The sequence below is a fragment of the Peromyscus maniculatus genome, chromosome 1, assembly GCF_049852395.1.
Source record: "Peromyscus maniculatus bairdii isolate BWxNUB_F1_BW_parent chromosome 1, HU_Pman_BW_mat_3.1, whole genome shotgun sequence".
Taxonomy (NCBI): domain Eukaryota; kingdom Metazoa; phylum Chordata; class Mammalia; order Rodentia; family Cricetidae; genus Peromyscus; species Peromyscus maniculatus.
The window spans coordinates 210,597,431-210,625,364 of record NC_134852.1 but is presented as its reverse complement, the minus strand read 5'-3'; the positions used below and the strand labels follow the sequence as shown (position 1 = coordinate 210,625,364).

The window sequence follows — 27,934 nt, the reverse complement described above, 5'->3', positions numbered from 1 at the left end:
AAAAATATTTACGCCCCCCCCCCCGTGTGTGTGTGTGTGTGTGTGTGTGTGTGTATTATGTTTGCGTGTGTATGTGTGTGAGTGTGTCTCTGTGTGTGTGTGTGTATGTGTGTGTGTGTGTGTATGTGTGTGTATACGTGTCAATGGGTGTCCACGGAGGTCAGAAGAAGGAGTCATATCCCCTGGAGCTCGAATTACAGGTCATTGGAACAGCTTACATAGATGCTAGAACTGAACTCAGGTCTTCTGAAAGAGTAGCAAGTTCTCTTGACTGACTTGCCATTCCTCCATCCCTGAGGATGCTTCTATGAAGTAGAATTTTGCTTTGTTTTCTTGAGAGTCTGAGATTCCACCAACCTGAGGTCACCTAACCTCCTCTTTTTTTTTTTTTTTTTTTTTTTGTTGTTGTTGTTGCTGTTGTTTTCAAGACAGGATTTCTCTGTGTAGCTTTGGTGCCTGTCCTGGATCTCACTCTATAGACCAGGCTGGGCTCGAACTCACAGAGATCTGCCTGGCTCTGCCTATGGAGTGCTGGGATTAAAGGCGTGCGACACCACCGCCCAGCACCTAATCTCCTCTTGAGGCCTGACTGAACAAATAGCCTGAGAGTCACCCTCTCTACCTCACATGCTAGCTGAGGTCTGGCCTCCCTTGTTTGACTTCCTCACTGTCTGCCACACAGATGGTCCTAAAAGTGTTTGATGCAGAAGTATGAAGTATCCTTTTTTTACTAGAAGTTATGCATGAAGCAGAATTATTCTCACACTACTTGTAAGAAGTTCAGGTTAATGAAAAGAGATAGTTAGCAACAGCCAAAAGCTGTGGGAGTGAAAAATCAATATTCAATCATTTAAAGACAGAAAGCATGAATAATGCTCAGTAGCTTCCTTCCACTCAAAGTTGAAAGTGTATTTTTAGCAAGAGTCAAAAGTAACTAACCATTTTTTTCCCAGACAGATCGGAATATGTTTCTTCTTTTGGTCAATCCAAACTCCTCTCGTTTGTCATATAGAATTTATAGTATGGCATTCATTAATCTTTAAAGTGGCACTCACTATGTTTTCATAGATATCTTGTTTTTCCAGCTTGCTTGCACAGCAGTTATGATTTTAGAAGAGACTGTCTTGATTTTTAGAGGTTGGGAGACTTTGTTCTTAGATTTCTAAGACTACAGATGTTCTGGAACATGACTGACTCTGAGGGCATTCCACAGTAGCATTGCTGCGAATTACAAGTCTCCGGGCTGAGGAGATGGTGCAGTGGGTAAATGCTTACCCTGAAGCGCTAGAGCTGGTACTCAGGCCCCCAGAGCCCCCAGAAAAGCTGGTGTGCTGGCATGTGCCTGAATCCAGCACTAGGGCTGTGGAAGGGACAGGTAGATCCCATCCTCCAACCAGGGTAGTGGGAACAGTGAGCTCCAGGTTCAGCGAAGAGACCCCGTCTCAAAAAAAAGGTGGCGGGTAACAGAGAAAGACATCTGATACAACCTCCAACACCCATCCATGCACCTATGTGCAAGCGTGTGTACACACACACACACACACACACACACACTAAACAAGTATAGATATATAAGCTAACCATATACATTTTAAAACTTGGAACTGATACTAAACTTGAAGATAAAATCCAACTAATAGGAAAACCTACTTTTAGCTAATGATGATCTCTAACAGTAAACCTATTTTTTAAGCTCCCAGGTCCTGAGTACACATATCCTTCAGTGTCTGCTAGTTCCAGTGTCCCTTGGAGTGGATAGTCAAACTTTAATTAACTTTATTAAATGCTGTCATAGCTGCCTGTAAACTGTACATTTCTGACTGTGTTCTTTAAACCATTTCCAGCTTAGTTACAATAACTAATGCAATGTAAATGCAATATAAAATGATATATTAGTTAGTTTAGGAAACTGGGGGCATGCGCGGGTGGGGGGGTGGGGAGGTCGGGTAGGGTGGGGGGTGCCATCCATGATCAATACAAACACCATTTATTTTCTATGTAGCCCAGGCTGGCCTTGAACTCATGACCCTCTTCTCTGGCCTTGGCCTCCTGGGAGCTGGGACTGCCGGCATGTGCCTCTGCATTTGACAGGACAATGTCACAGTTGGTGGAATTTGTGGACGACACAGCTGACTCGAGCGCTGGCTGCACTCGTCTCTGCCTGAAAACACGGTGTACATTGCCTTATTCCAGACAGAGTTGGGAGCATATTTTATGGCCATCTGTGTGGTCTATTCCAAGCGTCTTAAGGACATGAGGGTAAGATCTGCTTGTACTGTATCTATCTGTGGTTGCACAATGAGGTCACAAGGACCAGAATGACAGCAGCAGATGAAGAAAGGGACTAGGTGTTGTCACAAGGCCAAGCGTAGACAGGCACCCAGTTCTGGGACCTCTGTTCCTGTAGGACATCCACTACAATACATGCTCTGGAACATACTTTCAGAACTAAGTCAATTCCGCGGGACTGCCACATTCACGGAGTTTTTACAGTGCTCTGGGGGAAGAGGAGACACGCAACACAATCATTAAACAGCAACACAAAACAACACATTTTAAGTAGTGTGTGTTCGGTACAAACAGGCATTTCTGAAAACACGTGGAAGTTGAGGGGTCAGTGGGCATTGAAGTAGCTGGGACATTTCATGAGATGGCTTACAGGGTAATTCAGGTGGAGAGGAAGGTGTTTACAAAGAACAGTGAGGGCGAAGAAAGGCGGCGGGCAGAAAACATCGTTATTGAGAAATGTCAGCAGACAGAGGATCATGTAATGTGTTTGGGGAGTAGTTAGAGGTGACACAGGTGGACAGCCGTGCACAAGGTACAAAGGTCCTTAGCATTCCAGGAGATGCAAGCTCCTCTGGACACGGGCCGTGCCCGTTTTCACTGCTGTGGGCCCACTACCTGACATGGGCCATGCCCGTTTTCACTATTGTGGGCCCACTACCTGACATGGGCCATGCCCGTTTTCACTATTGTGGGCCCACTACCTGACATGGGCCATGCCCGTTTTCACTACTGTGGGCCCACTACCTGACACGGGCTAACTCAGGTGATAAGAATCAGTAGTGAGCTGAGGCTAGAGGGAAAGAAGGCATCTTGAGCCTGGAGCAACCGGACTGTGACCCGTTGGCTACCCTTCTGCCTGAAAGGCAGGAGAAGGGATGGTGTCAGGGTGACAGCCAGCCAGTTGATTTTAGTTGCTGAGTTTAGTGGTTGCTATTGAAGTTCGCAATTTTCTTTTCTCATTATATCTTTTTTCTAACACTTCCCTCCCCATAGATCATATGGTTGGACTTTCTCCAATTATCTGATTATTTTCCCTAGAATTGTGCCCACCTGTTCTTTGAACATTTCTGAACTGCCGAAGACTGCTGGGCAGTCAGAGCCAACCCCCGTCAGGTGTCCACGGAATTCTTCCTCCAGTCAAGGGCAGCACTCACGGAAGGCATAGAATCACTCCTTCTAACAATGTCTCTCTGGGACCAAGGCTGGAAGCTGGAAAGCATTCACTGACAGCCATCCTCCCCCCAACCCCCCACCGCATCATCATCATCAGGGACGCGGGTCCAGAGTGTGGACGACGCAGACCCCCATCACATGCCCCACCTTGCTCAGGAACAAAGCTCTGCCCAGGGCGATAGCCAAGAGGGCACAGTGCGTCCCCAGCACCCCCTGGACCCGAGTGGGCCCGGCCTGCCTGCGGGCACCGGGCGGGGGAGACGGCCCCGCCCAGCCGGTCCTTGCTGTCAGCTGCGCCGCCCTGCAGATCCCGCCTGCCCGCCGGGCCGCCCGGAGCGCCGCCGAGCAGGTGTCCTGCGGGAGGCGTCCGCCCGGGGCCGGGGAGGCGCGCGAGCCCGTGTGCGCGTCTCGGGATCCTATCCGCCCCACGCCCTGCCCTGCGGGTTTCTCCTCTCCCTCCTGATTCGGCTGCAGCTGCCTGAGCCATGTCCACCCGAGGTGAGTGGGGACCAGGTGGCATGGTGTGCCGACCCAGCGCCCGGTCTGGAGCAGGGGGCACTGGGTAGGTGTCCGCGGGCAAGGGGCTGCAAGAGCCGCGCTGGCCCCAGCCGGGCCTGAAACTTTGGCAGCGGCTCCCCGAGCTCCTAGGCTGGGAAAGGAAGCGCTCGCCCTTGACCTTGATCGCCGGATGTGGGCGAAGCCTGAGGCCAAGGTCCGGTGCCCAGCCCACCTGTACTTGCTGCGCCTCTGGGCTGGGAGGGTGTGGGGGATGGGCTGGCCACTGGCAGTCTTGCTGAAGAGCTGTGGAAGGACTGGCTGGGAGGAAGAGGCATTTTTTCCTCCTTTCTTGTTACCATTTTGTAGCTCAGTTATGGAAGAAATCCAGGGCTCGATGCAGCAAGATTTAAAGCTGCAGGGTTCACACTCCATCCAAAACAGAGTAAATTTACCTGTACTAACCTTAGCCTGGTGTCCCTCTTTCTCGCCACCCGTTTTGTTTTGGAGCGGAAATAATTACTGCAGGTGAAATGGAAGGATGAAAAAGAAAGGGGGAAATCAGAATTGCTTTTCAGGCAGGAGTGAAGGGAATGCGTTTCTTGCCATCTGGAGCCAGCAGTGATGCTGGGGAGTGAGTTAGTCATAGCTCAGAGGCTGCTACTATGAGTGAAGTATTAAAGAGATCAAATCATTTGTGCAGCTTGCAAGCAATGAAAACGAAGTGGCTTGGTTGCTTTGTCATCAGCATTGAAGGAAAATATTGATTATGTTTCGAAAGTGTATTTGCAAAGCAATAACTTCGACATCTTGGACTCCCCTTGTGACAGGTTGCAGAGCTGGTCTTTAAACTCTGAGGCTTTGGCCCTCTGGTAAGGGAGAAAGTTAGGTATTCACTTGTTAAATAATTAAGCTCTCCTTTTCAGGGCCATGCTGGGGATTATCATACATAATCTCTATTCAGAATGCTTCAAATCCATCTTGTGGAATCTGATCTTGGTTGATGATTGTTCACGTCCCTGTCTAGAAATGGGATCGAGGGGCCAGGATTTACATTTTAGATGATCAGGCTGTAGAGGTAACCTGAGGCCCCGAGTTATGACCAACCTAATCATGGCCGATGCTTTGTGTGTGTTAGGCTGGAGGAAGGAAAAAGGATGAAGCATGTATGGAAGACACGTGATGACCAGGCTCTCCTGTGTGGTCCCAGGGACTCTGGTCCTGGGAGTCTGAACAGTGTTCTGAAGACCAGGCTTTCAGCCCTGACCTTTGTACTTACTAGAGACAGCAAGGAGCATGTGGAGAAAATGTGTCAGAAGTTGTAAAACTCTCTTGGGTGAGAGTCTGGTTGATTTGGTTTTATTTACCACTAAAATCCTTTCCGGCAAAGCCTCACTGACTGTTGGTGCCCACTGACCACTGGGAACCCTGATATGTCCTGGGGAGCATGCAGTCCACCAGAGGACATCATCAGTTTCACATGGTCTCTGTGGTTTATCTGGGATGCCAGATGGAGATAGCCCAGTGACTTAAAGGGGCTCTAAGTCCTGGATGGAAGCTGCTTTCTTAAGTATTTCTGAGCCTACCTTCAAACAGGGTGGTTTCCTGTTTGCCTTTCAAACCCATGTGCTGATGTACAAAGACAGTCTCTGTATGATGACCACCACCTGGCCTCTATGGTTCGGGTCCTTTGATCGGCGCATTCACAAGCATCTTCACGGGTATTTTATGATGTCGAGGGGAGGGAAACATGACTGTCCTGCTTCATGACAGTCATTTGACCTCTCCATTCTGCCTCCTCTGTTTCCAGGACCAAGTCATAGAGGTTATCAAAGTCTAGGGTTTTTATTATTTATGTCTTTGCGAAGTATTTTTATTTACATGAGTTGAAACAAAATTCCAACTGATGAGTAGAGCGTGTGCTTGGTGAAGTAGCTTCTCTGGGATTCCAAAACTATGAGTGTCCCTGTGACTGGCCAGTTCTATATCTGCTGTCATCTCTACATGTGAAGGTAGAGTTAAACCCCAGGATCAGAAAGTTAATGTGTCTGTTTAAATATACAGATAATAAGCAGCAGAGTCTTTAACCCGTGGGGAATATGAATCCCATGGATCTAAAAAGATTGGTGTCTGTATAGTTTTAGGATCCAGCATTGCAGGCTATGGTGAGGGAAAAACAACCCAGAAACACTGACCTAAGTTGGATTTCAATAGGAAAACAACATCATTAAAAAAATGTGGAGAAGAAACACGCACTTGTTTGCTGTTTAAGACATATGGAGCATGCACTACAGTTAAATCCACTATTAAACTAACAATTGGTATTTTTAACTTTCATGGCAGGGTAAGTTAAGCTGTTTCCTCAGTGGTTTCTTCAAATAGTCTCATTGGACGTTGAACCTGGTGGTGTGCTTTTATCAGTGGAGGCCAGCGTGGATTCATCACGCTTTAGTTCTGGACCCACCATCTAGAAAAAATGGCCATACTAACTAGAGTTCTAGTCTTGGGGAGGATCTTTTAACTAGTCTTTTTAAAATGTTGATTGCCAGGTCTGGTTCCAGATCTAATGGATCGTATATTGCAAAGGCAGAGCCCTTGAACCACACATGTGAAAAGATTTCCAGATACTCCTAAGTATTATTAGATTGGAGTGAGTCCCCTAAACTGGAAATCATATACAGATACCAGTACTTTGTGTTAGAGATACCAAGTAAAGACGTTCAGGGTGGCAGGGATTAGGAGGTATTTTAGTCCCTACAGTGCTTGCCGAGAACTGAGTTCTGAGCTCCAGCACTCATATCCAGCAGTGTACTGGGGCGTGGAGACAGGGGGATCCCTGGGTTCACTGACTAGCTGGTTCATGTGCTCCAGGTTCAGTGAGAGACTCTGTCTAAAAAAAAAATGAAGTAGAGCACAGGAGAAAAAAATACTTCACGTCTACCTCTGGCCTCCGTGTGCATCTGCACACATACATGGTGATGTATTGTGTCCTCAATATATTGTGCACCCCAATAAAACTTATCTGAGAATCAGAGGAAAAAGCCAGCCACTATAGTAAACATAGAAGTCAGGAAATCTGAGTTCAAGGCCACACTGGGAGCAGAGCCAGGCATGGTTGTACATACCTTTAATTCCAGCACTAACCATAAAGGTCTGGAGGTCTGTATAGACAGACAGGAAGTGACAGAGCTGGGCAGGAAGAGGAAATGATGTAGCTGGGTGGAGAGAGGAAATGAGATGCAGAACAGAAAGGCATATAGGGGTGGGTATACAGGAAGTAGTTCTCTTTGGAAGCTGAGGAGTTGGTGAGGTGAGGTTGTCTGTGGCTTGTCCTATTCCTCTGATCTCTCAGTTTTTCACCCCAATATCTGGCTCCGGGTTTTTATTAATAAGACTGTTTAGCAATTCATCTTACACACAGATGCATGTGCACTCGCATACAGGGGTATGAGTGTATACACATGTACACCCCCCCCCACACACACAGAATATTAAGGGTAGGGGATGGGGAGAGATGACTCTGGTTAAGAGCACTTACTGCTCTTCCAGAAGACTTGAGTTCAGTTCCCAGCACTGCATCAGATGACTCAAAACTGCTCGTCACTTTGGCTCCAGGAGATCCAATACCCTTTTCTGGCCTCCACAGACTCTTGTGCAAATGTACATCCTAACACGTGTGTTCATGGACACACACTCACACACACACACACACACACACACACACACTAAATCATTTAAGGAATATTCAGGGTAGATTTTTGAAGTCTGAATCTTCCACAGGTTCAACTTAGTTCTGTTCAGGCTAGTGTGGCAGCCTTAGAATGGAGAACCTCTGTCTTCTAGTGCCAGGCCTACATCCTCTAACAGTTATCAAAAGAGCAGTTTTAAGTCACAAAAATAATATTAGAACCCACCCATATGAAGAAACATACTAGCACACCAATGGACTATATGTAAGTTATGAAGTGTGTTGATATTCAAACACAGTGTAAGTATATGAGGTTAGAAATGAAATTTTCCTATTTTTACTTTCTACCCAAATAATAAAACACAGTGAACACTATAGTCAGAAACCTTTCAGCTGATTTCTGACTGGTTAGTTTCTGGTTCAATTCAATAGTTGTTAAATATTTATCCCACACAGACACATGGCAGATAATGGGCTTTGTGCAAAAAGACAGTTGCTTGAGTGCGCTAGCCTTTCAGACAACTGAGTCTGCATGAAAGGTTGAGGCACCTGTGGCCAGCAGAGAGAGCACTCAGATTGTGCATGCTCTGGAAATGTCAGAGCAATCTTGACATCTTGGTTTTCAGAACTTCCATTAAAGCAGAAACAAGATGGATGCTCATCTGTAGGAGAACGCCTCTGAATTATGGTGCATATACACTATGGAGTATTGGGAAGAATGAACTTGGCCTCTATTCCCTGTCTTGGACAGATGCCAATTGTACATTATTAAATGAAAAGGGCAAGTTTTATAAAACTGAATAAAACTGGAACCCAAGTTTTGTAAATTAAGAATCCTCATGTATGCATGTGCCCCAAGTATAGATTAGACATCACAGAAGAGTGCCTACCAGCATTTAAAATTGCCTACCTCACAGGCAGGGATGGGGCAGGAAGGTGATTGGCTTGGCTAGCTCACAGGCAGGGATGGGGCAGGAAGGTGATTGGCTTGGCTAGCTCACAGGCAGGGATGAGGAGGGAAGGTGGCTGGCTTGGCTAGCTCACAGGCAGGGATGAGGAGGTTAGGAAGTTGGCACTTTTTTCTTAGTATGTTTGTCTTAGAATTTCTGTGGCTGTGATAGACACATGACCAAAAGCAACTTGGGGAGGGGAGGGTTCATTTAATCTCATGTTTCCTGATCATACTCCACCGTGAATGGAAATCAGGGCAGGCGCTGAGGTAGAAGCCATGGAGGGGTGTTTACTGGGTCGCTCCTCATGACTCGCTCAGCCCGCCTTCCCGTTGTCCCCAGGAGCCCCTTGCAAGGGGTGGCACTGCCCACAGTGAGCTGGGCTTTCCCGTGCCAACCTTCAGTCAAGAAGATGTACCACAGGCTTGTCCACAGACCAACCTGGTGAGGAAATTTTCTCAGTTGACATTCTGTCTTTTAAAATGATTCTAGCTTGTGTCAAATTGACATAAAACTAGCCAGCATGATATCTTTGTGGGATTTTTTGGAAGCAAATAGATACATTGTAATCGATTGAGACAAAAATTCAATAAAGGAAAAACACATACTTCATCCTGCTCAGTTACTTCGTTAGTAATTCTCAACTCTATTCTAGTTGAGGATGTAGACTTTTGTCCCTCTAGTAATACCTATTTATTTATTTAGATAGGGTCTCATGTACTCCAGGTTGGCTCAAACTGGCTTTGTGGCCTGAGATGGCCTTGAATTTCTGATTGGTCCACCTCTCTCTCCCTCTCTCTGGAATGCTGATTTACAGGCGTGTGGTACTAGGCTTGGTTTCACACAGTATTGATTATCAGACCCACGGCCTGGTGCGTGTTAAGCAAGCAGTAGAGCCCCTCAACATGCATGTATTGAACACCTACTATGTGTTAGCAGTTGGTTAATTAACAGACCCCAAGTTTGTGACCAGCATATGCTTCTTGAGGTTGTACAAACTTGATAAAATTAATACTTTCATATTCTATGCATTGCTGCATTCTCCAAACAGCCCCCAGAATATTAACTTATTCATATTTTTGTCTTTGATGTCTGTAGTATTTTTTCTTGATTTTTTTTTTAAAGTTTAAGATTATCTGTGGTTGGATTCAGTGAATTTGTTTATCTGACTATCAATATTTCTGCATAAAGTAACTACAACAATAAATAGAGTTCTCAGGGAACTTGCAGTGCTTTAGGGAGAGACAGAAATATTTAGACAAGGGTTTTCAGGTGCAGGTAGATAACAAGGGATGAGGGGATGCTGTGGTACCTGAAGGAGTGAGCGGCCCTGTTAAGCTTCAGGGGAGGACCACAGGGTCTGTGGGGTTTCTTGAACAGAATTGTGTTCTTGGAGAACAAGTTGGATTTACATGAATGAAGCAGGATGAGATGGAGGGAAGGGGGCATGAGAGAGAGAGAGAGAGAGAGAGAGAGAGAGAGAGAGAGAGAGAGAGAGAGAGAGACACAGAGAGAGACACACACAGAGAGAGACACACACAGAGAGAGACACAGAGAGAAACAATGGGCCCGAGAAGCATGCTGGCACAGGCGGCCGGCTTGTCTGAAGAAGCAGATCTCAGTGGCCCCCTCTCACCAGGTCCACCTGCCTAGGGATGGTGTTGTCCACAGTGGGTCGGGCCCTCCCACATCAATCATCGATCATTAGTCTAGACAGTTTCTCACAGACATGGCCACAAGCCAGTCTGATAGAGACAATTCTTCAATGGAAGTTCCCCCACTCCCCCCCCCCCCCGACTCCCCCATCCCGTCCAGGTGACTGTAGGTTCTGTCAAGTTGCCAATAAAACTTAACCAGGACAGTTATAAAAGAGAATCCACAATGAGAAGAATATGTTTTCTTCTTCCTCCATCCAAGAACAGAACTGACATATATCAGAAAATTTCTTGAGGCAGCATAGTGGATGGTGGACACTGTCAGTCTGTCAGCCTTATGTCATCAGTGCTGTTTGTTGAACCTTCCTTCCAGAGTACTGACTGCAAATTCCCCTCAGGCCTGGGCTGAGGATGCTAATATGCTAATTAAAGAAGGCCTCCAGAGTTGGGCATGGTGGCCCCTGCGCCTGTAATGTCAGCACTTTCGAGGAAGGTCAGGAGCTCAAGGCCAACTTGTCTATAGTGAATGTCGGGGCCAATCTAGGTGGAGGGGGGCGGTCTGAGACTCCGTCTCAAACAAAAACCAACCCCCCAAACCAAAATAACAACAATAAAAAGAAAACTGTCGTGCCCCACCCCCACCCCCGCAAAGCAACAAACAAAAGATAGGATTTTGGTCAATGGCTGCATACCTGATTGCAGCTTAGCTACATTAAAATTTAAGGTTAAATTCTGGGTCATCCATGTCTTCATTTCAACCCGGAGCATTCTGAGCTATTGGCACGATCAAGTATTGCAGCTATTACAGACTTACCACACTCTATCTCCAACTAAAATCAATTCACACAACGTCTTACATAATGTAATTATATGAGCAGTTTACATGATGGTTTCTACTGAGGTGGAAAAACTATTGTGGGAAGTTGATGCCTGGTGCTTTTATTTCAGCAGTCAATTAATTAATTAATCTGCAGCGCACATGCAAGGCAATGCTCTGCCATTGAGACACATCTTCAGACCCATAATTGTTTTTAATGTCAAGCTTTTGTTTTGTTTTGTTTTTGGTTTTTTGAGACAGCGTTTCTCTGTAGCTTTGGAGCCTGTCCTGGATCTCGCTCTGTAGACCAGGCTGGCTTGGAACTCACAGAGATCCACCTGCCTCTGCCTCCCGAGTGCTGGGATTACAGGCATGTACTACCACTGCCTGACTAAGGTCAAGTTTTATTTCCTCTAATTAATTAATTTTAAAAGTAGCTTTAAAATGTATACTTCAGTGTGTCTATGACTGCTATTATTATCTTTGTTGTTATTAATGTTTTGAGATAGTTTCACTATATAGCCAAGGATGGCTTGAAATTCACTATCTTGCTCAGGCTGCCCTACAAATCATGCTCCTCCTGCCTCTGCCCCAACTACTGAGATTACAAGTGCACACAACCACATACGACTTACTTGATTTTCTGCCAATATGTTAGGGATTTATTTTCCCAGTATGTTGTATTGTGGAGGTAATTATCTAACATGGACTTACTAACATATGAGGATTGCCCATTAAAAATAATTAGTGGGTGGGAAAGTCCTTATTTAGTAGATGAATCTATAAAGTCCTTTGTGTAATTGAATCTTTTGTATAATTATTAAAATCAAATAAAAGCCAGCATCGTGGGTCAAGCCTTCAAACATTATTTGCTAACTGGCTGGAGATCACATGATTCAAGCATTTTGATTAGATAAGTTTCTTTTAGGCTCAAAAAGAAAGTTATTTAGACTTTTGGTAAATGAAAAGAAACAGTCCCGTATTCTGTACGTCATGCTCTTGCTCCAGCTCCTTAGCACAGTACACACTAGGATAATTAATGGTCTATCTGTGGCGGTGGTGCAGTCAATTCTAAAATGCTTTTTCCCTGAAGAGAATGTCCTGAAGTATGTTTTTCGTTAGGCTGACCCAAAGTCTTTACTCATCATACTGGGAATTCACACAAAAGCATCCACAGTAGGGAAGGCTCCAGAGAACTGGAGGGTAACAATGGAGGGAAGTGAGGACGGTGAGGCAAACAGCTATTTCTGGCTTTTGGCTCCAAAGAGGAGTGAACAGAAGGCGAGACCTGGAATCTGGGCAAAGAGGGGGGAAGACAGACATCATTTTTAAATGTTAAAAAAAAAAAACAATAAAAAGTAGAAAAACAAAACACACAATGTTGAAGAGTTGGCATCTCTAATGGGTCCAGGGGTCAATGGGTCTTGATCTCACTGTAAAACAAGGGACTCTTGATTTTTGCTCATTGAACCATTTGAGTGAGTACTGTACGTGGGTACCAGGGAAGGGCTGGGTTTCTCACCCACTGTTCCTCTAGACCATTTATTTTAGGAGAGTCTATTCTGTGGTTCGGAGCTTTTATAGATCATAGAGTTATAGTTAGGAAGAATGTGCTCATTTATTTGGTCATTCAGAATGTGTTAGTTGAACTTGTAGTGGGTGTTGAGGGGAGACAGCCACCGCTAAAATGCCTGTAGTCGCCGTGAGATGTACGGTGGTAGATGGGAGGGCTGCAGGGGTGAGGACACAGGGAAGCCATGATCTGTGTGGGCTGACAGTGGACGATGTTTGGACAGAGAAAGCGGAGAAGCAGCTGTGAAGACACCCAGTAAAGGATTTTCTAGGCACTGAATGTTCTTAGGTCTGTCTCACTTGTATGTTCAAAGCAGGGAGGGCCAGTGTGTCAGGGAGCTAACAGGGTGTCACATTGGCTCTTGTAGGCCACCGTAAGTGAGGACTTGAGTTTGTTCAGTTAGATCCTGTGAGATGAGAAAGGACCCCTGGAAAGTTCCTCGGAGAGTTGTGACATGATTTGGTACAGTTTCAAACTCAGTCAACAGTGTGGATAATAGACCAGAGGGGGTGGGGCTGGAAGTAGGAAGAGCACTATTGTGATGGTTAGGACAAGATAGATAGAGCTGATGGTGAGAGCAGCCAGTGGGAAGCCGTCAGAGTCTGGAAGTCTTTGTAAGGCCCTGCTGATGGGTTGGAAAAAACGAATGGAAGAAAGAAGGGGGATCTTGAATATCTTCCATTTCCATTGACTGGGAGGATTCAGGTCATTTTGTGGGATGGAAGAGGAGGAAAGAAGGAGGGGTCTGGCATTTCAGATGTATGAGTCTGGCATATCTCCTATTCCTTTGCGATGATATTTATTGTGAGTATTTGTGGATAGAAGGGTTCCTCAGCAAGTGGAGAGACACACCCAAGAGCATCATCTGCCAATCAGTGTTTCATACAGAGTTTATTTAGTTCAGGTCTTGTTGATGCCAGAATATACTCAGGGTGTCTCGATGCTGCCTGTTTGAGTCAGGCTGAAACGTGCAATGAGGAAAGGCTCTCGCTTCTCAACTGTCCATCCTTTCTCATCATTGGGTCATTTTCTGCTCTTTTGAAGAGAGCTTGGGGTTAAGGGAAAAAATATCATGTTATTCTAGAATCTACCTTTTTTCAGTTTCAATATTGTTATCACTGTAAAAATGCCATGGAAACATGGAAAAAAGATATCTTAGTATTCAGGCATTCATTTATTCACCCACTCACTCATTCACTCGGTCACTGTCCATAATAATTGAGTATTTGTTACTAACCAGGTTGGAGAGCTTCCACACTAGTGGAGATGGGCAGCCTGTCTAGAGACAAGATGACAAGATGACACTGTCACGTTATAGATGAGGGATGACGGAGGAAAGACACAGATTCTTCTAGATTGAATACTGGGCTGAGGAATTTTTGATAAAGCAAGTGAAGTTTGAATGAGGATTTGAGGAAAGTAGAATTTACCAGACAGGGAAGTGCTGATAAGTATTCCAGGCATAGAAAACAGTATGTTGTTTTTTTTTTTTTTTTTTAGAATTTTAAAAATTATAATCAAGTATATTGAACAATAGGAATAAAGTGTGGAAAGTTAATTGTAACATATTCAGACAGTATAAGCAAGGTTTAGATCCAACACTGAGGAGTATGGAAAACATAAGTCTTTGGAGAGACATGGAATGTTCTTAGATAACAATACTCAGTACTATAAAAATGATGGATGTAATGGTACATGCTTATAATCTCAGTTCTTGAAGGCAGAGGTAGAATGAACACAAATTCAAGGCCAGACTAGGATGCATAGTGAGATCTTGTCTCAAAAACCAAAACAGGGCTGAGGTGGTGGCTCAGTGGTAAGTGTGTTTGCTGCAGAGACTCAAGACCTGAGCTCGGATCCCAGCACCCACTTGAAAAGCAGTACGGTCGTACGCATGCCTGTTACCTTGATGATGTGGGGGCTGAGGACAGGAAGAATGCTGGGGCTCGCTGGCTGCCGACCTAGCTTCAGTCTGTGACAGAGCAGGGCCCCCAATATCTCCCTCTGGTCTTCGCACACACGTGTATGGGCACATACACCTGAACACACATGTGTAACATATGTATACACTACACACATACCACACTCACTCATACATTCATACAAACGTACCTACACAAGCAAAACAGAGGCAAAAGTTTGTTTTTTCTGAGTTTTTCCACAAATAAAATCCTAGTGAGAATGCCAACCAAGTCTTTTTGTTTTGTTTTAGGGCTGTTATATGATACTCCTGGTGTTTGCAAAAATAAATGAGTTTTATTAAATGAAATAAATGAAAAATTTAGAGTTCTAATTATGGGAGATTATCCCCACCAAGTAGCAAAACATAATAGGAAGCTCATAAGTGGGTGGATGCTGGAGTAAAGTTCAGCAGAGCGATGGGAAATACTTGAGGACAGTAGCAACTTTTTAAAAAAATTATGGTAAACATTGCAGGGCAGCTACCCACCAGCCCCACAGCTCCACAGAGTTTTCTTGAGTGAGAGAAGCAGGAAATATTAGATAGAAGGATTTACAGTGCAGAGATAAACAGATAGAAAATACAGGATAGCCTCGAGAGGACCTGGAACCTATTCCAACGGGCCCCGACTGTCTCTGCCCCAGGGTTTTTATAGAGATGCCAAGGGGTGGAGCGAAAGACCTCCTCCCCCAGCACAGCCAAGTGCAGACCATCTCAGACACCTGCACTCAGACCCGTGGTCCAATCATCCTCTCTCTGCAGACCTGCTGGGTAAAGCCATGAGGATCCTGAAAACGGGCTCCCACAAAAGGTAACATTTTAAACTTTTTAAGAAGAGAGATTATTCAGCAAATGGTGGGGAGGGCAAAAATAAAATGGTATCTTTTCTTACACACACACACACACACACAATTCCAGTGTATTAAGTAAGTAGAGTTGAGTGTGGTAACTCATGTCTAAATCCCACGATTCAGGAGGCTGAGGTAGAAGCATGGCTGTGTGTTGAAGCTAGCCTGGTCTACATAGTGAGTTCTAATGTAACCAACCTATGCTACAGAGTAAGCTACTGCTTTTAAAAAGTGAAAAAGTATAAAATAAGTAAAACACTAGAAGTCCTAGGGACTGGTGTATAGCTCCCTGGCAGACCACATGCTTATTGTGTAGGAGGCCCTGGGTTTGATTATCAGCAACACACACACACACACACACACACACACACACACACACACACACACAGATAGATAGATAGATCGATACATAGAGAGACAGAGAGAGAGACAGAGAGATAGAGAAAAGCCTCAGAAGAAAACAGGAGTTAGTTTATAGCCTGACAGCATTCCGATTGTCTGACAGCCATGAAAGGAAAGGTGGGCAAATTTTACTGCATGCAGACAAATACTGCCCTGCGGTTGAAAAGCCCCGCCCACTGAAGCTCTCATCAGCAGAGCTGGCTTGAACTTGGCCACCTGCATATGATGGCAGCAGAGACAGAGGAAGGGTATGAGCTCCTACCAGGTCCCTTTGAAAGCCTGGTGACACAATCTGGAGACTTGCCTGAAGTTTTTCTGTGTACAAAGTGGCCAGCCAAATCCTGATGTGGTGTTCCTTCACTGTACGCAGAAGGAGAATTCTCAGCGGCAAGTGTGAGGGCAGCAGGTGTGGCTGAGATGCAGGCTTTGCCTCAGAGAGGGTTGGACTCAGGACTGGTGTCTGGCATCGGAAGGCCTTGGCTATGCCCAGTCGTTGCTGTCTTCCAGAGCACTCGTACACTTCTGGAGGGTTATTCCTTCCCCGGGCAGTTGTAGCAACCACACTGCCTTCTAGAGGACCAGATGTTCCCTGTACGCTAGCATGAGCAGGGTCTGTGGCACTCACAACTTCACTGTCGAAAAGAGGTGATAGGGGCCAGGCAATGCTCCTGGGGACCCAAAAGGAATGATTGCTGGCAGGAAGAACAAAGAGGCGTTGAGCTGGACTGGACTCAGTTTAATTAACTCATTTATCTTAGCATTTTCTCCTTCCCTGGCAAAGCTGTCTGCAGTGATAAACACTTACATGAGGTTGTTTATGTGCTGGTGTTTGGAACATTTGATTTGAGTGAGTATTCTCTGAGTGTTCTTGGAGATTAGCCTGCCCTAGTTCTGTGGATGCTTTTGACTGAATCAGGGCTTTGTACTGGAGGTGCTCATTCTCCTGATGTCTCTGTGGAAAATACACCTGGTGCTTTGCCAGCGGTCACTCCTCTGACAGGTGTGCATTCCTTCCCATAGTCTTACCAAGTTTATTTTGCTGTACTAATTAATTAATATTTGTTTGTGTATTTATTTTTGAGATAGGGTCTCTCAAATAGAGAGTCCTAATTTCCTGGAACTCACTGTGTAAACCAGGCTGACCTTGAGCTCACAGAGATGTGACTGCCTCTGCCTCCCAAGTGAAGATGTTCACAGTTGGATGGTGGTGTAAATGCACAGATGGGGGGGGGAGGTGCCGCCCGAGGAATGGTGTGGTTCTCTTAGTTGGAGTGACTTCTGACTTTGAAGTTGCTCAGATGAGTCACCTGCATTTCCTCATATGTCTCTGCTCTTAAACCAATCAAGGGTACAGATACGGATTTCCCCCTACTAGAACAAGAGACGTTCAACACGCAGAATCTAACCCGTTCCACCGTGTTTGCTGGTTTTCTGGGAAGAAGCCCAGCAGCCATTTTCATGTGGCTGTCTCCCCCACCCCCACAGTGCATGCCAGATACCTTGAATCTTCCCCCTCCCATCCCTGCTCACACCCCATCACGAGGTCTGGGAAGGAGCAAGAATACTGGGGTGCATTCTGGGCATGCGGTGTTGCCTGCCGCCATGGGAGCTGGTAAGTATCATCTCCTGTGTCTTGTTATTTCTCCATTTCCTAAGGTATTAGCTCACACATTTTTCTTGCATCCAAACCTAGCAGAACTGTGCCTTATGGTGGACATAGTCACTACGCTCCTCTTGCTGGGACTCCTGGTTGCCTCTTTTACCTCATTTAGTCTGGCCTTGACACTCTGTGCTGCTTTGTGCTAAGTATGGTAAAAAATTCTTCTCTTGGTGACCTGGCACCGTAGCTGAAGTTATCCTGTTCCTGCCTCGGCCCTCAGACCCAAGTAAACATACAGAGACTTATATTATTTACCAACTGTATGGCCTCATGGCTCAGGCTTCTTGCTAACTGTTCTTACATCTTAAATTAACCGATTTCTATTAATCTATAAGTTGCCATGTGGCTCATGGCTTACCGGCATCTTAACATCTTCTCATCATGGCAGCTGGCAGCGTCTCTCTGCCTCAGCCTTCCACTTTCCAGAATTCTCCTCTCTCTTTGTCCTGCCTATACTTCTTGTCTGGCTACTGGCCAATCAGTGTTTTATTTATCAATCAATTATCCACAGCATGGCACAACTTGGAAAATTAAGTTATAGTTTGTTGTTAGTTTGATCCCTAGGACCCATATAGTAGATGGAGAAAACCTATTCCCCCAGGTTGCCCTCTGACCTCCACACACACATTGTGGCATGCATACCCATACTCACATGCACACATAGGTATACAAAATCAATAAGTATGGAATAACGTTTTTGAAAAGCTTCTTTTAATACTCAAAGCTCTAATCTCACTGTCCAGGGTGACTCTTGATATGAAGGAGTAATACAGGCATAGAGTTACCTTCAAACAGAACCAGTAGCAGAGTGAATAAGGAAAGTTCCTATCCCCAGTGAGAGCAATTTTAAAGTTAGTAGATAGTTTTTGAGACAACGTCTTACTCTGTATTTCAGGTTAGCCTTGAGCTTACTATGTAGTCCAGGCTGCCTTGAACTGGAAAACATCTTTCTGCCTTAGCTCTTGAGGTGCTAGGATTACATGAATCGCCACATCTAACTTTCCAAGCAAAGCAATTTAAATACCAGGAATGTGGAGTTTAGCTCTTTCTAGAACCATCCCGAAGAAGAACACAGTAGACTAGGTTAGACCCTGACAGTCATCCCACAGAAGAATACAGTGTACTAGGTTAGACCCTGATAGCAGAGTCCAAGGAGGAATCACTAATGACTATTGTACGTTTCCTGGAAACTGGGCATGGTGGTATGTAGGGGTCCCCTTTTTTCTCGCAGCCTGTTGACCACCATTCTATGAGGACGAGGGGCAGAAGCAATGAAGGAGAGCCTTGTACGGCCTGTGAGCACTACGGATATAGTTCTCCAGGAGACAGCTTCGGTGAATCTGCTCAACTTTATTCCAGAGACTAGGGAATATGTAGGATTGGGGATGGTAGCTGGGACATCACCTAATTTGCATTAAATAGCACGCTCCTATCATGAAGCTCCCAGCACAATGTCTAACTACCATATTGGCAGCAGGAGGAAAGCTTCTGCAGGGCACTGTGTCCAGGGTCACTAGATATAAGTCAGGCACCGGGCCTAGAGACAGTCTCCAGATAAGGTCAGGTAGAGAACAGGGCCCCTCCCACCGGGGAGGGAGCGGGGAGTCGTCCATGTTGCTGAGCTCGGAGAGAGCTGGCAGGCCATGGCAGACTGCAACTTCTGGCCATCACAGCCTCCCAGCAGTGGCATGTGCCTGCATGCCTGTAATACCAGCATTGGGAAGGTAGAGGTACAAGAATGAATCAGGAGTTCAAGGCCAGCCTCAGCCACATGAGACTGTGTCAAATGCAAGCAAACCGTTTCTTGGTACTCTCTTGTAGAGACCATATGCTTACCTATCTAATTAAAAAGAAGCTACTTTGTGGGCTGGGGAGATGGCTCGGTTAGTGAGGGCATGAGTTCAGATCCTTAGCACTGATAAAGATCTGGCTGGGCACAGAAGCATGTGACTGTTACATAACACACGGGCATACACCGACATGTGCACACACAGACTAGTTAGCCTGTTTTGGTATATATTGAAGTCTTTCCATGTGGATAGAGCTGATTTTCATGACTTCACAGTCTTCTATCGTATCATTGTTTCAGGCCTGATTTGGTAGGCCTTTCCTCACAGACACCTTCCATGCTATTTTGCAGACAGTGGAGCACTGAGCATCTTTGTGTATACACCTTTTTGAAGTGTTTGGTATTATTCTGTCACTTTCAATGGGGCTTTGGAAAGGCAGCCTGGTCCTGAGAACTTTCCATGCTTCTCTGTGGCTGACTTTCCCTGTGTTCTCTCTCAGAGAAGTCTCCTGCTTCACCACATACCTGTTACAGGCAATTGATTTCTCCAGGACCATAAAAAGCTATAGACAGTTTTTTGTTTAAGCCAAGGGACAGGCCACTTCCTTCCCAGAGTAAAAAGACAAACTTCCCCTCACTTCATCTGAAGCTAGCCTCATTGCTTCATAAGAATTACTTTTTCCAGAGTGACTAATGGCAAGAGATTCGACATTTTCTAAATTAAGACAATCACAGAAGAGACGTCACACTTCTGCTCTTTCTTTCTTTCTTTCTTTCTTTCTTTCTTTCTTTCTTTCTTTCTTTCTTTCTTTCTTTCTTTCTTTCTTTCTTTCTTTCTTTCTTTCTTTCTTTCTTTCTTTCTTTCTTTCTTCCAGCTTTTCATGACAGGGTTTCTCTGTGTAGTTTTAGTGCCTGTCCTGGATCTCGTTCTGTAGACCAGGCTGGCCTCGAACTCACAGAGATCCGCGTGGCTCTGCCTCCAGAGTGCTGGGATTCAGGCGTGCACCACTACTGCCCGACACTTCTGCGTTTTCTAAAGGCTACATTATTTGTTTTTATTCACGGTCGTACATTCCCTGCAGTTAGAAAATGAAACTTGAGGGGCTGGCGAGAAGGCTCTGTAAAGTGCCTGGTGCACCCTATGAGAACATGAGTTCTGGTCCTGGCCACCATGTTAAGATGGACGCAGTGGCATACACCTGTAACAGCAGCACTGGGGAGCAGAGCTGGCCGATCCCCAAAGCTTGCTGTCCAGCCTGTCCAGTGGGATCTGTGAACTCCGGGCCCAGAGAGACCCTGTCCCCCCAAATAAGGTAGAGAGTGATAAGGGAAGATGGCTGGCACCCACTATGCCTTGCCTCAAACACATGCATGCATGTGTACATACACACTTTGCATGTGCGTGTACATGTGCACACACTCATGACTATACACGTAATACACACACTTGCACCTATATGCATGTGTGTGTATACAGATGAATATACCCATCAACACACCTGCATCCACACACATATGCACTTAAAACACACACAAGTACAACTGCACCCACATGCACATGTTTATGCACACATGAATATATATTTATTTATGTATGTATGTATAACACACACACAAACTTGAAAATTAATTCTTTTAAAAGTCAAACCCAAACATCTGCATCTAAGGAGGATGAATCTGGCAGGTGTTTACAAAAGCAGAGCATCCAGTTGTAAGAGCTGAGTAAGGAGTCAGCGGCCAAGTGTTGCGTGAGCCCATCTTTCCAGCTGTGGAAGACTTTTCCATTTCCAGACCTGAGACTGAAGCGCCGAATGACTCAGTCACGTGATAACCACGTTCCGGTTCCCGTGAGGCTCAGTCGTGGCTGACTGTAAAGCAGGAGCAGAGTGTGGAGAAGCCTTATGTAATAGCCTTGGGCAAAGGGCTTGGGGAGGTGCTGGCTGGCAGCCAGGTCACAGCACTCCATTCCGGAGCCAGTTATCACTTTTGCCTTCACACAGCGTGATTTGGTACACGCCTGCTTACCGGGACAACCCACTCAATTTCCCAGCTGCCTGAGAGGGTTTGGTGTCTTGAGCCAACTCAGAGCAGTGTGCTGTGAGAAGGCACGTGTGTGATTGTCCTTTTCTTGCCCCACACTTGAGCCTGTTTGGTGTGTTCCTTTTTTAATCATGTTTGAGCACTCTGGTCAAGGAGCCTCAACAGAGAACTAAGTGGACCACTTTGCTCTGGGAAAATGTCACTGATGTTCACTACATCAGCTGAATGAATTTCCTTAATTGTCTTGACTGATAGGCTTAATAAAACTCTGCCACAGGTAACTTGTAAAATTGTTTAAATGCTATTTTGTTGTTGTTGTTGTTGTTGTTTAGCATTGGAAGGACTGGTAAGATGTCAGGGTCAGGATCCGGTTCTTTGGCTGTTGTTTCTGATACAAAAGACAAAGGATGCAAACACAGATGTTTGTTTGGCGAGGAGGGGATGGACGCTTGGCAGCGAGGAACACCTGCTTGGCTGGGACCTCGGAGCAGAGCTTAGTCATCCTCTAGTTCCTTGACTTGGCAGTCAGTGACTAAATGTTTCCCTTTCTTTTCCTTTTGCTACATTTGGTAGTCAAGGCAGATTCTCCATCAAACCATGAGAGTCAAATTATACAGCATCCTACTCAGTTAAGAAAAGAATCAGAAAAGAGGGTACCACGAGAGGGCTCAGTGGGTAGAGGTGCTTTCTGCCAAGCCTCACGACCTGGATTTGATCCCAGGGACCTACATTTTGGATAGAGAGAACTGACTCTGGCAATGTGCCCTCTGACCTCTGGATATATTTGTGGAGAAATAATGGGTAAGATTCTTAAACACTTGTTGGTTTTGTAGTACATGTAATAATGTCTACTTTATACTATTCATTCAGGGGAGAATAGTCTTTATGAGACATTGAGATGTTCAATGAAATCTATAATATGACTTTATGCCATCTTATCGTTTGCCTGGGTTGTGAGAGGGATGGCATTCCATGGTACCGTCCACTGCACTTATGGCAGCTGAGAGAAATGTGGTGTATAGGAAGTTGTCATGGGCATGCATCGCTCTAGTCCAGAGAATACTTTGGTGTTCTAAACACTGAAAAATGAGCTTCAGCAGGAGGGATACCCTCTGCTCCCCTTTATGAAGACCATCAACATGGGTTTCAGCTTCCCTGGCAACCTTGCCCAAGTGTGTTTCCCAGTCTTTCTTGGGCTTTGTGTGAACGCTCCTATACATGCACGCATGGAGACTGTTTGAACTGAGTTCTCTGAAAAGGGTTGGTAATGAGTCAGCTCCATTGCCAGACTGACAGGACCCCTGGGCAGGGGGTGATAATTTGACAGATCTGACTGGATTTGAGAAGCAGCATTCATTACTAAGTAGCAGGAAGAGCACCCCAGTCACCCTGTGTGCCCATCACCTAGCACAGTGACTGCACAGCTGTGAAATCCCTTCTCTCTTAGATGCGGTACTTACCACTGTACATGAAGCATTTCAAAAGGGACTCCTTATAGAAAAGATGAAATTAAGACTCTTTCGGGAAGATGGGTGGATCCGTAAATTACTATATTAAGCAAGGTGACCCAGACTCACAGGGACCATACTGCATGTTCTCTCATGTACAGATTCTAGCTTTTAATGTTCAAGGATATGAATGCAATTGAGTGTGAGTGTACATTTAGGTCATGAAGCTAGAAAAGGAAGCAGGAGGGAGCGGCAAGCCATGGAGGAAGGAAGGGGGTCAGAGGGCAAGACAAATATATGGTGTAAAGGCAGAAAGGGGCTGCTAAAAATGGGGTGCGGGGATGGAGAGAATCGACAAAAATGAATTTGAAGATAGTATACTAGAACCTAATGCCATGTATGCCAACTAAAAGGCTTTACAAGCAACCTTTACAAATAGCCAGTAGGCACCTACTGGAGCCTTACATGTGAACCACATTATTTTATCAGCACAGAATATGTACTTATGACCTATGAGCACGTATAATGCATAGCCTGTCCACTGGTACTGCTGTGGAGGAAATGAGGCCAGAGAAGGGCTGGCAGACAGGATGGAGTGATCAGGGAAAGTGACTTGGGGACAGTGAAATGCTAACGGGGGAGCAGAAGGGGCAGGTCCTGCGAGTGCCAGGGCCAGAGCTTCGCAGGGGAGCAGTCGGCAGCCAGAGGCCAGGAGCCGGCACACACTTGGAGCATTTGAAGCACAGGGAGACCGTGGAGGTCAGAGATGGAGGGGGAGGGCACCGTGACCATCATGTGCTGCCTTGTGAAACACTCTGAGGACTTTGGCTTTTACTCGGAGTGAGCTGGGGCCACTGGGGGTTAAGTAGATAAAGCCACTCAGTTAAATGTGGCCTTTAAGAAAAACACAAGAATCCTCAAGCTGTGGCTTTGGACCTGTTTATTTGTATAATGATTGGTCATCTTTGGGTTTTGTGGTGTGTGTGTTTGTGTGTGTGTGTGTGTGGATTGTTTTAATTTGTGAATCACTGAAATTTGTAAGTAGCAAACAAAGAGTATATCCTGTACCACGGGTCACTCACACTGTTGAAACAAGAAAGAAACAAACAAGACCAGCATGTTAGGGGCAGTTATTGCCTCCTGTTAGGTGTGGTGCCAACCCTTGGCATGGGCCAGAAGAATAAACCCTGGAGGAAGACAAACCTCTTCCTTCTCAACTTCAGAAAGGAAAGCTGTGAAGAGAGATAACCGCCCTGCAGAGGGTGTGACCAGGGCTGGAAATCAACGTGTCTGATGAGAAATCATTGCATTTTCAGCACCGCCCTCAACTTTGGGGACAGTATTTGGATTAAATGATTAGACAACCTCCATTTCAGCTTGTGATTTGGCCAGGAAGGAATTCCCTGAGGGTGAGTTTACGTAGGGGAGAACTACCTTCAAAATTCTCAGCCCCAGCTCCAGGCATGTAGCACATGACTTTAATCCTAGCACTTGGGAGGCAGAGGCAGGCTGGTCTTTCTGAGTTCAAGGCCAGCCTAATATCTGTAGTTAGTTCTAGTACGACCCTGCCTTAAAAAAAAAAAAAATCTCAGCTGCAGTCCTTGTTTGGTATTTGTGACATGCATTAAGAGATTCTTATTTCTTTGAAATGAGGGAAAGAGGTAATGATGCACCAGACAGGTTGCAGACAGACACACTGTAGACACCCCCAGCTTGAGGCTGTATTTAAATACGCATAGATAATGTCTTCCGGTCTCCATACCTGACAGCGGAGAGAAGCATAATTGCAAAACTGAGTTCTGGTTTTCCTTCTGGGCCACTTTTGCATGTTAGAAGCTGGCTGGCCAGAGATGGTCTCTCATTCCATGGCTCTCTCCCACTGCTATGCCTTTTTAAAGAACAGAAAGAGTAACAGAGATGAGGTAGTCTGGCTTCTCCCCACATCGTTCTGAGTCCCACTAAAACTAGAATGACGGGAGCCCAGGAATCCACCTGTTTTCTCCCCCAACGGTGTGAGCGCAGCACAGCGGTGTGAGCGCAGCACGGCGGTGTGAGCGCAGCACAGCGGTGTGAGAGCACCATGGTGGTGTGAGTGAGTGCAGCACAGCGGTGTGAGCGCGCCACGGCGGTGTGAGCGCAGCACAGCGGTGTGAGCGCAGCACGGCGGTGTGAGCGCAGCACAGCGGTGTGAGCGCAGCACGGCGGTGTGAGCGCAGCACGGCGGTGTGAACACACCACAGCTCTCAAGAGCTCCTTCGTAGTCCCTGTCACACACTTGTCTTCTTCAACTTCGAGTCTAGGGGAAGAAAGCACTTAGAATTGCGAACGGGGCCTTTGGTGCACACGGGTGACTGTCCTCAACGTCACCCACTTCTTCCCAGTACCCGGTGTAAGTTGCCAGTGTAATTTTCTCCAGGCTGGCCTTGATTGTGTGGGTCCCCTGGGAAAAACGCTTCTAGGGCTGGAGAGGTGGCTCAGTCAGTTAGGACTTGAAGACCCGAGCTTGATGCCCAGAATGTAAACCCATGTAAGGCGCGGTGACCCGTGCTTGTAATCCTGGCACTGAGGAGGCTCCCGAGAAGTCTAGCCTTGGCAGCAAGTCCCATGTCAAGTGAGACCCATCTCAAAAACCAAGGTAAACAGTTCCTGACCAATGACATCTGAGGTTGACCTCTGGCCTCCACACACAGCTCTACAACACACACGTGAGAACACACACACACACACACACACACACACACACACACACACAAAAACACACACAGCACATACACATGTCACACATAACATGCACCCTCACATACATACACACAGCACATTCACACAGACACACACACACACACACACACTCTTCTAGAACTCCCCATCACCTCTTGAATTACCTTCATACTCCTCTAGGATGTGCTATGATGTGTTAGGAGGTTTTAATGTTGTGGAAGCTCCTATCACACAAGGAAGGATGACTCATTTGACATGGTGCACACTGAGGAAAATGGAGAGCCTGGCGACACACATCACCTATAATTTCAAAATTAATTGATTTTCCCAACACTGCCCCCCCCTCACCTGACCCATCGTGTACCCTTCTCCACCTGCTCTACTTTACCATGAAATTATTCTGAACCCCTTCCCAGGGAGACCCTTGAGTCCCTCCCCCTTGAGCTTTCCTTGTTACCGCCTCCTTGGGTCGGTGAATTATAGCGTGATTATCTTTTACTTCACAGCTAATAGCCACTTACAAGTGAGCACATACCTTGTTTCTCTTTTTGGGTCTGAGTTACTTCACTCAGGATGAGTTTTTCTAGTTTTATCCATTTGCCTGCAGGTTTCATGGTGTTATTTTTTTTTTAACAGCTGAGTAATACTCCATTGTGTATATGTACCACATTTTCTTTATCCAGTTTTAAGTTGAGGGGCATCTAGGTTGTTTTCAGGTTCTGGTTATGACAAGTAAAGCTGATATGAACATAGTAGAGCAAGTATCCTTGGGCTATGATTGAGCATGCTTTGGGTATATGCTCAATCGTGGTATCACTGGATCTTAAAGTAGATTGATTACCAATTTTCTGAGAACCTGCCATATTGATTTCCAAAGTGGTTGTACAAGTTTCCACTCCCACCAGCAATGGAGGAGTGTTCCACTTGGTCCACATCCTCTCCAGCATGAGCTTGTATTTTGATCTTAGCCATTCTGACAGATGTAAAATGGAAACTCAGTCATTTTGATTTGCATTTCCCTGATGGCTAAGGATGTTGAATAATTCTTTAAGTACTTCTTGGCCATTTGAGATTCCTCTGTTGAAAATTCTCTGTTTAGATTTGTGCTCCATTTTTTAATTGGATTATTTGGTTTGTTATTGTCTAGTTTCTTGAGTTTTTTATATATGTTTTAGAGATCAGCCCTCTGTCAGATGTGGGGTTGGTGAAGATCTTTTCCCATGCTGTAGGCTGCCATTTTGTCCGGTTGACCGTGTCCTTTGCCTTACAGAAGCTTTTCAGTTTCATGAGGTCCCATTTATTAATTGTCAATCTTAGTGCCTGTGCTATTGGTGTTCTGTCCAGGAAGTTGTCTCCTGTGCCAATGTGTTGAAGACTGTTCCCCACTTTCTTGTCTATCAAGTTCAGTGCATCTGGTGTTAGAGTACAGAGACAGATGCCTGGAACTGGGAGGCATTTTGGAAGCAAGGTAGAAACCTACTGCAATGGAAACCTCCAGGAATCCACAAGGGTGACCCTAGCAAAGACTCCTAGTAATAGGGGATATGCAACCTGGCCATCTTCTGTAACCAGGCCAGGCTTCCAGTGGAGGGATTGGAACACCAACCCATCCACACAACCTTCAACCTACAATTAGTCCTGACTACAGGATGTGCTGGGGTAAAGATGGCACAGAACGTGTGGGAGTGGCCAACCAATGACTGGTCCAACCTGAGACCCATGCCATGAGAGGCAGCCCCTGCCAGACACTGCCTGGAAGGCCAGGAACCAGAGTCCTGATAGCCCAGAGACCAAAGGTAGAACCAAACACCATCAAAAAAAATATTCTGCTACACTCATAGCCTAGAGCCTATCATAATCATCATCACAGAGGTTTCATCCAGCAACTGATGGGAGCAGATGCAGAGACCCACAGCCAAATACTAGGTGGCACTTGGGGAATGCTGCAATAGAGGGCGAGGAAGGATTGTAGAAGGGTCAAGACACCACAAGAAAATGGCCCACACAATCAACTAACCAGAGCTCATAGGGGCAGGAAGGGCTTGTGCCTCTCTGTTCCGTCTAGCTGAATCAGTCATGTGACTGCCAGGCTTGGAAGCTGGAAGTGGAGGTTGTTAACTCATATTTACTATTGCTTTTTCTTCAAACACAGAAAGGCAACAGCCAGCCAGCCAGCCGGTTTGCACAGGCGTGTGCCTGCTTCTTCCTGTGTTCTGGTGTTTCCCACAAGGAACTCTATAGGGAGCCTCAGCGCTCTATGCAGTCTCCAAGTTGGGATCATCTTCCTTTCTAGAGTACACTCGATATGTTCCTAGGAGCTACGTTGACAATAGACTCCTCCTCTGGCCTAATTTCTTGTTCATTTGGTCAAGATTGGTAATCGACACAGATTTACAGGTGCATGAGAACAATATGTCAGAGAACAAGAG

At 45.8% G+C, this 27,934-nt stretch overlaps 1 protein-coding gene across 2 annotated transcripts in view; it reads left to right on the top strand.

The window, feature by feature from the left end:
- The first annotated feature begins 3,786 nt into the window (after positions 1-3,786).
- The window catches only part of Ablim1 (actin binding LIM protein 1), a 314,113-nt gene continuing 289,965 nt past the window's right edge, over positions 3,787-27,934 (top strand). Inside the window, exon 1 of one of the 2 annotated variants that reach the window (XM_076563380.1) lies at positions 3,787-3,960. In XM_076563380.1, the coding sequence (XP_076419495.1) occupies positions 3,948-3,960 (13 nt within the window). In that variant the 5' untranslated portion in view covers positions 3,787-3,947. The remainder of the gene's footprint in view (positions 3,961-27,934) is intronic. The other variant, XM_076563383.1, reaches the window with a different exon arrangement.